The sequence below is a fragment of the Hemitrygon akajei genome, chromosome 4, assembly GCF_048418815.1.
Source record: "Hemitrygon akajei chromosome 4, sHemAka1.3, whole genome shotgun sequence".
NCBI lineage: Eukaryota > Metazoa > Chordata > Chondrichthyes > Myliobatiformes > Dasyatidae > Hemitrygon > Hemitrygon akajei.
The window spans coordinates 37840890-37853135 of NC_133127.1; the positions used below are offsets into that span (position 1 = coordinate 37840890).

At 44.3% G+C, this 12246-nt stretch overlaps 1 protein-coding gene across 6 annotated transcripts in view; it reads left to right on the plus strand.

Moving 5' to 3' along the window:
* The window catches only part of LOC140726256 (electrogenic sodium bicarbonate cotransporter 1-like), a 199507-nt gene that overhangs the window by 120151 nt on the left and 67110 nt on the right, over window positions 1-12246 (plus strand). For all 6 annotated transcript variants that reach the window (XM_073042380.1, XM_073042382.1, XM_073042383.1 and 3 more), the window contains one exon: window positions 889-1160. In XM_073042380.1, the coding sequence (XP_072898481.1) occupies window positions 889-1160 (272 nt within the window). The remainder of the gene's footprint in view (window positions 1-888; window positions 1161-12246) is intronic.

Sequence of the window (12246 nt, forward strand, 5' to 3'; positions counted from 1 at the left end):
AATCCTAAATTCTGTTGTATTTGTTTTTTCCTTATAAATGTCTGCAAGAAAATGTATCTCAAGGTAGTATATGGTAATATATACATACTTAGATAATAAATTTACTTTGAAGTACAAGGTGGTGCATTTTGGGAGATCAACTGAGGGTAGAGCATCTGCAGTAAATAGTCGGGTACCAAGGAATATTTGTAAACATAAGAAACTTAAACTTCAAATCCATAGTTCCTTGCAAGTGACAACACGGGTAGATAGGGTTGTGAAGAAGACATATGACATGCGTGCCTTCGTAGATCAGGACATAGAAAATAAAATTTATAAAGTTATGCTGCAGTTTAACCAAATGCCTTCATCTTCCTTCACTTTATGACTCCATCAGGAGAGCATTTTCTGTCTGTTCACTCTGCGTATACATACTGTGATTTTTAGATATCTTCACCAGAGCTCTTCACTACCTTCCTTGTTCCAAGAACAACCCCAGATTTTCCTGCCTATCATCAAAGCTCCATCCCTCATCCTTGGAATTACTCCAGCAAATCTTTTGCATTCTCTCCAAACTTTTTCCCAAAATGTGGTGCTCATAATGAGATGCAGTTCTCCAGTTGTGACTGAACCAGGGTTTTATGAAGGGTCGTTGTGACTTCCTTGCTCTTTGTCTCTATTTATAATTTGTTTTGTGAATATCTAGCTGTTTAGTTATGCTTCTTAATGCTCAGCTGTTCCCTGAACAGATTCTCAGCATCAACTTTACCCTCCCAGAGTGGATTAGTCTGTTGAAGGCAGAAACAATGCCTTTGTGTTTAAATGGTTGTATCCCTATGGGGGTATCAAGCTGCAACGTACTGAAGACTAAGTCAGTGCAGTATTTACTAATGTTAATATTTCTTCCAGAGACAACGCTTTTGACTACCTAGAGTTCCGCCTTTGGATCGGGTTGTGGTCGTCCTTCTTGACCTTCATCCTCGTTGCCACTGACGCCAGTTTCCTGGTCCAGTACTTCACCCGTTTCACTGAAGAAGGGTTCTCATCATTGATCAGCTTCATCTTCATTTATGATGCCTTCAAGAAGATGATTAAACTGTCCCACTACTACCCCGTTAACGCAGACTTCAAGGTGGACTACATCACTCTGTTCGGCTGTACGTGCCTGCCACCTGAACAAGGTAGGAATGCTTAAGCAGTTTTGGCTAAATACATTGAGGTTTTATTGAAATGACCTGTGTCATCTGGGCATTACTGGCACTGTGCAAGGCATTGCTGAGAACACACTTGGAGTATGTGGTCAATTTAGAAGGCATAGAGCATTGCAGGCCCCTTGGCCCATCTAGTCTGTGCCAAACTATAATTCTGCTCAGTCCCATTGACCTCGACAGGGTCAGCCAGTTATAAAAGAGGTGCCGCTACGCTAGGAGGAATGCAGAAACATTTTACAAGATGTTGTCAGGACTTGAGCCACTGGGTTATAGAGAGAGCTTGAATAGGCTGGGACTTGCTTGAGACTGAGTGATCTCATGGAAATGTTATAAAATCACGAGGGGCATAGATAGGGTGAGGGCACTGTTTTTTTCCCCAGGGTTGGGGAATGAAGAGCTAGGGGACATGGGTATAAGGTGAGAGGGGAGGGATTCTATAAAAGCCTGAACTTTTTCACCCAGTGGGTGATACATAGACGGAGCAAGCTACCTGAAGAAGTGGCTGAGGCAGCTACAACATTTCAAAGACATTTGAATAGGAAACATCCCTGTGCATACATAGGAAAGGTTTAGTGAGATACGAGTCAAACATGGGCAAATGGGACCAGTTTATATCAGAATATTGGTTGGAATGGTCAAATTGGTCCAAAGGGCCTTTTTCTGTGACCTTTGACTCGATCACTCTCTGAGCGCACTTATTATCATTCTCAGTCTACCCTTGGGAAAACGGTGGGGTGGCGCCTCTTCAATCCCTGCAGTCCTTACGGTGAAGGTGCTTCCGCAGTGTTGCTGGAGTGGGAATTCCAGGAATTATTGGTGGTAGTATTTGCTGTAGCTGTGATATTTTCTTTGCTTCTGATAGCATGCTGCTTGAAAGTTGCACGGTGGTTAAAACGTATCTGGCCACGTCTAAGTAGCTTGCACTGTTGTCGGTGACTGAGGCTGATAAATTTCTTTATCATTCTCCTTTGTTCACTATATCTGTTCAGAAGTTAGCCTATAGTTTGTTCCCTCTTTAAATAGGCAGTTGACTGAGTGGTTGCTGTAGAATGTTTCTGTGGATCAAGGCAAATGCCCTGGCCCGACCCACTAGCTTACACCAGACTAAGCATGAGGCCAGTTGTGGTTTATGTGGATCTACCTCAGGCAGATTAGCTCATTTCATATCAGTTGAGTACTATCTAATCAGGGAAGCTTAGTGGTGTTAAATACCCTGCATTTAAATATATTTACTGAGATCAGAAGTATTCTGGGAACAGGAGGATGACTGAGGTGAGATGGCTCTTGGTTTCAGTGATGTCAGAGCAGGCCGAATGGCCTGATCTTGCTTCTATCTGCTGTGCTCTTAATTGAACTTTAAAGTCCTTCATGTTAAACAGGATGGCACATTTTTGGGAGGAAAGCCATGTTGATGTTTCAGGGCAGTGTGGTGTATTGCAACATGAAGTTGTTTCTTGAAGACGCAGCCGGGATGGGGTGTGGGGCATTCATCTGTTTGTAATTTCAACTCCACCTTACAAATATTCAAATACTCTGCTTCCGCAGCCCTTTGTGGAAGAGATTTCCAAAGACTCAGAACCCTCTGAGAGGAAGAGCTTTGCCTCATCTCTATTCTAAATGTTTGACACTTGATTTTAATGTAACCCCTCATTCTAGATTCTTCCAAAAGAGGAAACATCCTCTGTGTCCATCCTGACAAGATTCGTCAAGCTATAACACATTTCAGTCAAATCTAGTCCATCTTGTCTAACCTTTCCTCATAACACAACCTACCTATTTCAGATATTAGTTCCGTAAACCTTCTCTGAACTGTTCCAAATCATTACCGTCCTTTCTTAAATAAGGAGACCAACAATGAATGTGCTACTGCAGATGTTGTCTCACCAATGATCTATATAATTGAAGCATGATCTCCTACTTTTATATTCAATTCCAATAGCCACACTCTCTATAGGACCAATGCTCACTTACTAACACATTATTTAGACAGAAATCTACAGCACATTACAGGCCCTTCGTCCCACAATGTTGTGCCAACCATGTAACCTACTCTAGAAACTGCCTAGAATTTCCCTATTGCTTAGCCCTCTATTTTTCTAAGCTCCATGTACCTATCTAAAAGTCTCTTAAAAGACCCTATTGTATCTGCCTCTACCACCATCAATGGCAGTGCATTCCATATTTATAACATATCTGTAGAAACTCTTAGCATCTGCTTTTATATCTCTGGTTAATTTTACCTTTTACTTTTTTTCCCCTTTCGTAGTAAGGTTTGAATCATCAGTTGCTGTTTCTTTTTTGTAATATCCTGCCTAATCTTCTGACCTACCACCTGGCTCTGCACAGTTACATGGATTTTTCTTTTAGTTTAAGATTACATTTAACATTTTTAACAGATTGGTTTATTATTGTCATATGTACTGAGATAGATGAAAAATTTAGTTTTGCATGCCACCTACACAGATCATTTCATCATATCAGTGCTTTGAGGAGGTACAAGGGGAAAGCAATAACAGAATGCAGAATAAAGTGTTACAATTACATAGAAAGTGCACTGCAGGCAGGTAATAATGTGCAAGGCCATGACAAGCTAGATTGTGAGGTCAAGAGTCTAAATTATCATAGTAAGGAGCCATTCAATAGTTTTATAACAGCAAAATAGTGGCTGTCCTCGAGTCTGGTGGCATGTGCTTTGGGGCATTTGTATCTACAAATCCTACAATAGGTATTAAATATGGCCCAGTCCATCACAGGTAAAGCCCTCCCAACCATTGAGCACATTTACATGAGCCGCTGTTGCAGGAAAGCAGCATCAGTCATCAGGGGCCCCCACCACACCACAACACCCAACACCACCCCACCCCACCACATTCTCTCTTCTCACTGCTGACATCAGGAAGAAGGTACAACAGCCTCAGGATTCATATCGCCAGGTTCAGGAACAGTTATTATCTCCCCCCCCGCCCCCCCCCCCCCCCCAAAACATCAGATTTTAAACCAAAGGGGATAACTTCACTCAACTTCACTTGCCCCATCATTGAAATGCTCCTACAAACTACGGACTCACTTTCAAGGACTCTTCATCTCATGTTCTCCATATTTAGTGTTTATTTATTATTATTGTTTCTTCTTTTTGTACTTGTGCAGTTTTTTTGTCTCTTGGTCTCTTGTTGAAGACCCTGCTTGGGTGATCTTTCAGTGATTCTGTTATAGTTATTATTCTATAGATGTGTTGAGTAGGTCCACAAGAAAATGAATCTCAGGGTTGCATATGGCAACATGTATGTAATTTACTTTGAACTTTGAAATTTGGTGGGTGGTGGGAGAAGAGAGGTTGTTTGGGGTGGATGGTATCTTTGATTATGTTGAAAAGTAGATCATCTTAGACTGTGAATCCTGCTTTTAAAAATTTTCCTTCTCATAGGAGTGTATTTATTCTGTGTATTCTGAAATATCCTCCTAAATGCTGCACAGTGAGGTGCAGGTTCAATTTTAATCTGTGTGTGGTTTGCATGATCTCCCTGTGACCATGTGAGTTTCCCCCACATGTTCTGATTTCCTCCCACATCACAAAGGTGTCTGGCTTGGTGGGTTAGTTAGCTCCTGTAAGTTGCCCCGTGTGGGTATGGGGTAGAATCTTGGGGCAATTGATGGTTAGTGTGGTATTTGGGCTGCATCTCATTTGAATGATTCCTGAATTTATTTTGCCAGTTAACTTCATCTCTTGTCCTCATTGGTGTCTTTATTTAATTCTAAACACTTGCCATGAATAGATTCTTCTCCTCAGACAGAATGCTAAATTCCGTCGTTTTGTTTCTGTCTGTTACCTAGAGATGCTTTCACAATGAAGTTATCAGTTCATCCTGTCCATTTGCACAATGCCAAGTCTAGTGAAACGTGCTCCCTGTTTGGCACCACAACCCACTGTTCTAAACTCTTGTTCTGAGAGAGACCAGACAAACATAATTAACACTCAGTTGTCATTGTGGCTCAAAAATGAAGAGCATGAAGGTTCAGGAGAGGTTTAGCAGCCACAAATATTGAAAAGCCACTGCATCATTGGAGCCCAGGTCTATTCTCAGGGAGATGTATGATATCCTGGGGTACCTGCTTCAAGGAAGAGCAGGTTTCTTCCCCTGTGGAATTGCAATTAAAATTGGTTTATTTATAGTCACATATACCATGATACAGTGAAAAGTTTATGAGCTGTTCATAAAGATCGAATCATCATACAGTGCATTGAGGTAGAACAAGCTAAAACGATTACAATGGAGAATAAAGTGCACCAGCTACAGAGAATGTGCAGTGCAGGTAAACAATAAAGTGCAAGGCCATAATGAGGTAGATTGTGAGGTAGTGAGTTCATCTGATTGCTTTTTAAGACTATTAAATTGTTCTCTGATACAAAGTAGAAGCTGTCCATCTTCTATTTGATGGCTGGGAGGTGGGGCAGATAAGAGCATGTTTGGGGCAGGTGGTATCTTTGATTTGGCAGGCTGCTTTACTGAGACAGTGAGAAGTATAGAAAGAATCCATGGAGAAGAGGCTGCATTCCATGATGTGCTGAGATGTGTCCACAACTCTGTGGTTTCTTGTGGACTCGGGCAGAGCAAATGCCTGCTAATGCTGCCATGGAGAGAGTTCCAGTATTGTCTACCGGGGCAGTGAAGGAATAATGATATATTTCCATGCCAGGATGGTATGTAACTGAGTGGGCAAACTCCAGTTGCTGGTGTTCCCTGTGCTTTTGCTGCCCTTGTCCTTCTGGCTGGTAGAGGAGCTGGGTTTGGAATCTGCTATCAAAGGAATCGGTGAGATTTAGCAGTGCATCCTGTATTAATATCTGAGGGGGAATTGATTAGACTGGTTTCGGGATGTAAGTTTATGGACCATCACATCATTAGGGAAGGCCATTCAATCCAACATGCCTATACTAACTCTTTGATGGGCTGAGTCAGTCTTACTCTGCAGCCCTGAACATTTTTGTCCCAGTGTTTTACGGCTTTTGAAGGTTCCTGTTGGCCAGTCATTTCCAGATACCACAGTCTGCTATGTCAGAGCATTCCCACTTTCTCCCATCTGCTTATCCTGTCTGACCTCCTGCCATCCAGGTTCCTGAATGGCCCAATCCTTGCACCACTCCCCCACTGATCCCAGTATCCTGAGAAATATCGTGTGATATAGCTCGGTCAACGGACAGGAACTCTCTGCTGAGAGAAGTTTGGAGTTTCCAGCCCTCCCTGCCCTAACTTGTGAATAGGTCATAAATCTTGGACTAAAGTAATGGGATCTGGGTTGTAGAGGGTGAGGTGGGTCACTGGCTGCCCAGTTCTGAGAGTGTGTGTGAAAAGCTGCCAGTTTCAGACTGATATCAATCAGTAATACACGGCTCGAGAATACACGGAAACAAATCACTTCTAGCTGGAAGGTGATTCATTCTGTCTCCAAGCACTGGCAGAACCTTGACTTTCTAGGGCGTGATCACTCACCCCACTGATCTATCGTTTCCTCTAGCTCTTTCCCAGTCTGACCAATCGCACAGTGTCTCAACACTCATTGTTCCCCAGCAGAGTGCCAGACTGTTCGGTTTGGGCTGCCCATTGCCAGGATCACAGGGAGGGAGGCCATTCGGCCCTCAGCTTGGATACTCTCTGTTTACTTGCCTTCGCTGCAGCTCTGACCTGTCTTTACTTCAGTAAGACCCCCTGATCTTGGGTTTGCCCCATGGTGTCAGCAGCCCACGGGGGGGGGGGGGGGGGGGGCGGAGGGGGATATCCTATTGTGCTCGAGGGTCTAGGAACTGCTACTGGACATGATCCTAATGTTACCCTGCTCCTTTTTCTCAGGACTCCACTCTCTCTCTGCCAGAGGAAATCATTGCTCTTTCCAACCATAAAAGGAGAGGTCAGGATTAGGGGCAGTATGGTAGTGTAATACTGTCACGCACCAATGACCCGGGTTCAGTTCCGCCACTGTCTGTAAGGTCTGTGTACATTCTCCCCAGGACCACGTGAGTTTCCTCCGGGTACTCTGGTTTCCTCCCACAATCCAAAGACTTGCGGGTTAGTAGAAACATGGGTGTAAATGGAAGCGGGGGCTCAATGGGCTGGAGGGAACTGTTACCGTGTTGTACACAGAGACCGCGAGGGAGGGCAGAAGTGTGAGGCAGGTGGGGTGAGGTGTGGGGAAGGGTTGGAGGGAGATGAGCAGAGACACAAAGGGCTCCCAGTGCTGGACTCTGGTAAGTAAAGGATGTGACAATGGTGACCATTGGGGGAGAGGTGAGTGGCAGATAGAATCAGAACCAGATGGTGGTGGGGTTGAGGTGGGGGAAGCCGGTGGGTCAACTGTGTGTGTAGTGGGTGGATGGAACCAGGAGAAAGTTGTTGGAAAGCGTACATGACATCTTGTGGAACCTAGGGACCTCCCAGAGTACTTCGAAGACAGTCAAATTGCAGATTCTGTTGTGGGCTGCTGTTCAGCAAGGAGACCTATGAGATTAGAGGGTTTATCCACTGAGCCATGACCTTGCCTTTCAGAATAAATAGCACCTCTACTGCTGATTGCTCTCCGTACACCAAACTGGTTTGTGGAAAAACTTATAATATTCCATTTTGTGCCTCTCTTTCTCCACCCCCCCCCCCCCCAAATCACAGCCTATTTCAAAGCCTCAGAGGCATGCAGGGTAGAGATGTTACAGAGCCCAATCCAAGTGTCCCCAGCCCCAACAAATTCCACTTCTGAGGGGGTTGAGTCTTTGAAATTCTCTGCCCCAGAAGACTATGGCAGCTCAGTCATTGAGCTGATTGAAAACAGATCAATTAATTCCTGAACATTACAGGAATTGATGAATAAGGGGTCAGGCAGGAAATTTTTGGGAACAAAGATAATCTTGTATGGACAGCAGACACGTGGCCTGGATGACCCCCTGCCCCGTTCATCTCTATTTGCTTTCATGGATCGTGTGGGTTTTGGAAGTGGTTATTTATATCCTGCCACTCCCACATGCAGAACACTAAAACAGGACCTTATCTCAAAATTGTGGCTACAGATAAATTGAAGTAATGACATAAAATTCAATAGAACTAAAACAAAATTCTGCCATCAGTCATTTCTAAGAGGTTGGATAACAGAGTTAGAAGCTCAACATTATGGTGTGAGATGACATGAAGGAAAGCATATTAGCCTGGTCTCTGGAACTGCCCCCCTCTGATGCCCCCTCAGACACCCCCTACCGCCCCCTCTTTATCTCTCTGTCTTTCTTCTGCTTCGATTCCCACCTCTCCTCATATCTCCATCCCCTTCATCGTTATCTTTCTGGCCCTCTTCAATTTAAATATTAGATTAGAAATTTTTGAAGACAGCTACTCATGTGACTTGTGCTCAGTCTTCGACTTCTCATCTGTACCCCCACACTGATCATCTTCAGGCACAGTCCAAACCCCTTTCAGAAACTGGTTTTGGAATCAACCCACATCGTTGTTCCCAGCAGCGCATTCCACATTGTTCCATGGATCACTCCAGGGCATTGGGGATGACTAGAAGAATTGGATCAGCCTATGATTGAATGGCGGAGCAGACTCGATGGGCCAAATGGTTTGCTTCTGCTGCTATATCTTATGGTCCTATGAAAGATTTTCAGCAGATGGGGTTTTTCCAGTGATTTGTATCCCGGCCCTGAATGGCAGATCATTTAACTTGGAGACTCTGATCTCTGGTTCTAGATGCCCCAGGCAGGGGAGATCTCCTGGCATATCTCTGCTCTCATGTTCTAAGCCAGTGGTACTCAATGGGGGCCATGCTGCGTTTCATAGGGGCCACAAGAATAAAAACAAGAAACTAGGGCCATATGAGTTTCTGAATGGGCCATGATAAGTTTACTGTTTTAATGAAATATATCAATTAAAAAAAAAAGAAATGAAAATATGTCATTAATTTGGAACTAAATAAAATGAGTGGGGGAAAAAATGCCAAATGATGCAAATGAGCATGTAAAATAATTGGCCTGTATGGTGCTCCATATCCACCACCAAATCACACACTACAGATCGGGTGGCGCTATCTACAGTGAGGCCAGTCAGCGAGTTTGCAACAAGAAGCTGCTGCTGTTTGCCTTCCACTGAGTCATGCGTGTTATAATACTTATAAAACGTGACCTGTCCTCTTAAAAATCTAAATATTGACTGTGTGTTATAATAATTAGCACACTTAACCAAAACAAACTTTAGCAACTAATGGAGACTGCGCATGGTGAGGACACAGAATTAAGTGAAAGTCTCAAGTAGGCCGCGTGCAGATAAAAGTTGAGAACCGCTGGTCTGAGCTTTGATTAATGCACCCAAGTGCTCTTATCAACCAATTGCCATTGTGCTCAGCCAACTCAGTGTACGCAGACATCAAGGTGTTCCTTCATGTGTACTTCCCAGAACTATGCCATTAACAACAAGAAGTCTTTCCAGAATGTACTAGTGTGTTCCTCGCCCTAGGCTCCAGCCAGGCTGGATCTTGCTCAATCTAGGCATTCATTGTGTGGAGATAAACTTGACAGGTGTGGGTGCTGTGGTTTGCAATTGTGTTACCTGTGGTTTATGTGTCAGTATCTTGTATGTTGCGAATTGCTGGCAGTGTTCACTCTCAAAATTCAGTTAGCTCCATTAGAGCGCAGATTCTGCGCAGTTAAAGCCTGAAATAATTGCATTAATTTTTTTATTTTCGCCACATGCTTTCATTGCAAATTTGGAAACGGCATGAAGGTCAATGATTATAGAGGCACTTGAGTCTTTGTGAAACCCTTGCTTGGAATCCATTCCTAGGCGAACTCTTTTAGGGGCATATGCAGTAAAACTCCAATTATCCAGCACCTTCAGGACTGGCTGAGTGTCTGGAGTTATTTAGAGATACAGTGCAGAGTAGGCCCTTCAAGCTGCACACCTGGATTTAACCCTAGTCTAATCACAGGACCGTTCATGATAAACCTAATCAATACGTCTTTGGGATGTGGGAGGAAGCCGGAGGACCCACAGAAAACCCACACATTCCATGGGGAGGTGTACAGACTCCTCATAGAGGACACCAGGATTGAAGTCCAAACTCCAATGCCCCAAGCTGTAATAGTGTCCCACTAATCACTACCCTACCATGGACTATTGGATGTTAATCCTTAATATTCATACGCACTTTTACTTCACCTTTATTACATGTGAATTTTCTAGTGAACCCGATGAGCTAAAGGAGTGGGAGATGGGGATGCTGGCCCCGTCCACTCTCTCGGCCCACACTCCGGAGCCTACCCTTCAGCTCAGGCCACACAGCCCACTTGCACCCTGGACCCCTCGCTCACATTGCGGGTGAATGAGTGAGTCCGATTCCGGACCATCAGGCTTTGCATACCAAACAGATCCCATTGTCAGGGAGATTCGCTGGAGCAGATGCGGGAGGCTGGAGAAGCCAGGGTTGCTCTCTCAGGAGCAGAGCACGTTAAAGGGAGATTTAGTGGCGATGATCGGAATGAGAAGGAGTTTGATCGGGATAGAAACGTTCTGATAAGCAGGCAGCAGAGGTGGAGGTCACTTGGTCTATCACTTTGTGCCAGCTCCCAGCATTCCCGTTCAATCCCTGTCCAACCCTGTTTTTGCAACTTGTACTTCTTCTCATTACTATCAAGTCCCCCTTGACTATTTTTCCACTTAGCTTAGATAGGGATAACTTACAGTGGCCAGTTAACCTTCCCGGTGGTCATTGGGATCTGGGAAATCCAAACAGTTACAGGGAGAACGCTGAAACTCTGCAGAGTCAGACCTGAGACCAGGACTGAGCAGCGGTCACTGGAGCTGTGAAACACTGGCGCTACCTGCTACACCCCCGTGGCCTGATGCCTTAAGGACTAAAGAAGGCAGGAGGAGGTTTTCACTAGAGGTTATTATAGGCCATGATCCGGGAGGTGGTGGAGGCTGAGTCGTGAAAGTAGCTTTTAGCAGAATTGGGAAACCAGTCAAAGAAGGAATTTTCCTTGGCCAGGGTGAGTATTTAGGGAGAGAACCCCAAATACACCCATACCATGAACTAAGACATACACTCAGTGGCCACTTTATTAGGTACACCTGTACACCTGCTCTTTAATACAAGTATCCACTCAACCAATCGTACGGCAACAACTCAGTGCTTGCAGACATGGTCAAAAGGTTCAGTTGTTGTTCAGACCAAATATCAGAATGGGGAAGAAATGTGATCTAAGTGCCTTTAACTGTGGAATGATTGTTGGTGTCAAACGGACTGGTTGAGTATCTCAGAAACTGCTGATGTCCTAGGAGTTTCACCCACAACAGTCTCTAGAGTTTACAGAGAATAGTGCAAAAAAAGAGTGAGCTGCAGGTCTTTGGGCAAAAATGCTTTGTGAATGAGAGTGGTCAGAGGAGAATGGCCAGACTTGTCCAAGCTGACAGGAAGGTGACAGTAACTCAAATAACCATGTGTTACAACAGTGGTGTGCAGAAGAGCATCTCTGAATGCACATGTCGAACCTTGAAGTGGATGGGCTACAACAGCAGAAAGCCACAAGCATATACTCTGTGTACAGTGTAAAGAGAAACAATGATAGACTCTGTGCTCCAGAAATCTGATGTGTTCTGGAAGACTTAAATAAAAGTTGGAGATGGTCTTGCCTCAGTAGAGTTGAGCATTGTAGTGTCTGGCCTGCTAATTTCTCAGGCCAGACCTCTCAATTTAGTTCCAATATCTGCCTAGAGAGCCACTGTAAAAAAAAAAGAAAATTAGCTACAGATGAAAAGATGTTTTACTGTTTGTTAAAGGTCTCTTGTGAAGAACAACACACACAAAATGCTGGTGGAACACAGCAGGCCAGGCAGCATCTATAAGGAGAAGCACTGTCGACGTTTCGGGCCGAGACCCTTCATCAGGACTAACTGAAAGGAAAGATAGTATCTGACGAAGGGTCTCGGCCTGAAACGTCGACAGTGCTTCTCCTTATAGATGCTGCCTGGCCTGTTGTGTTCCACCAGCATTTTGTGTGTGTTGTTTGAATTTCCAGCATCTGCAG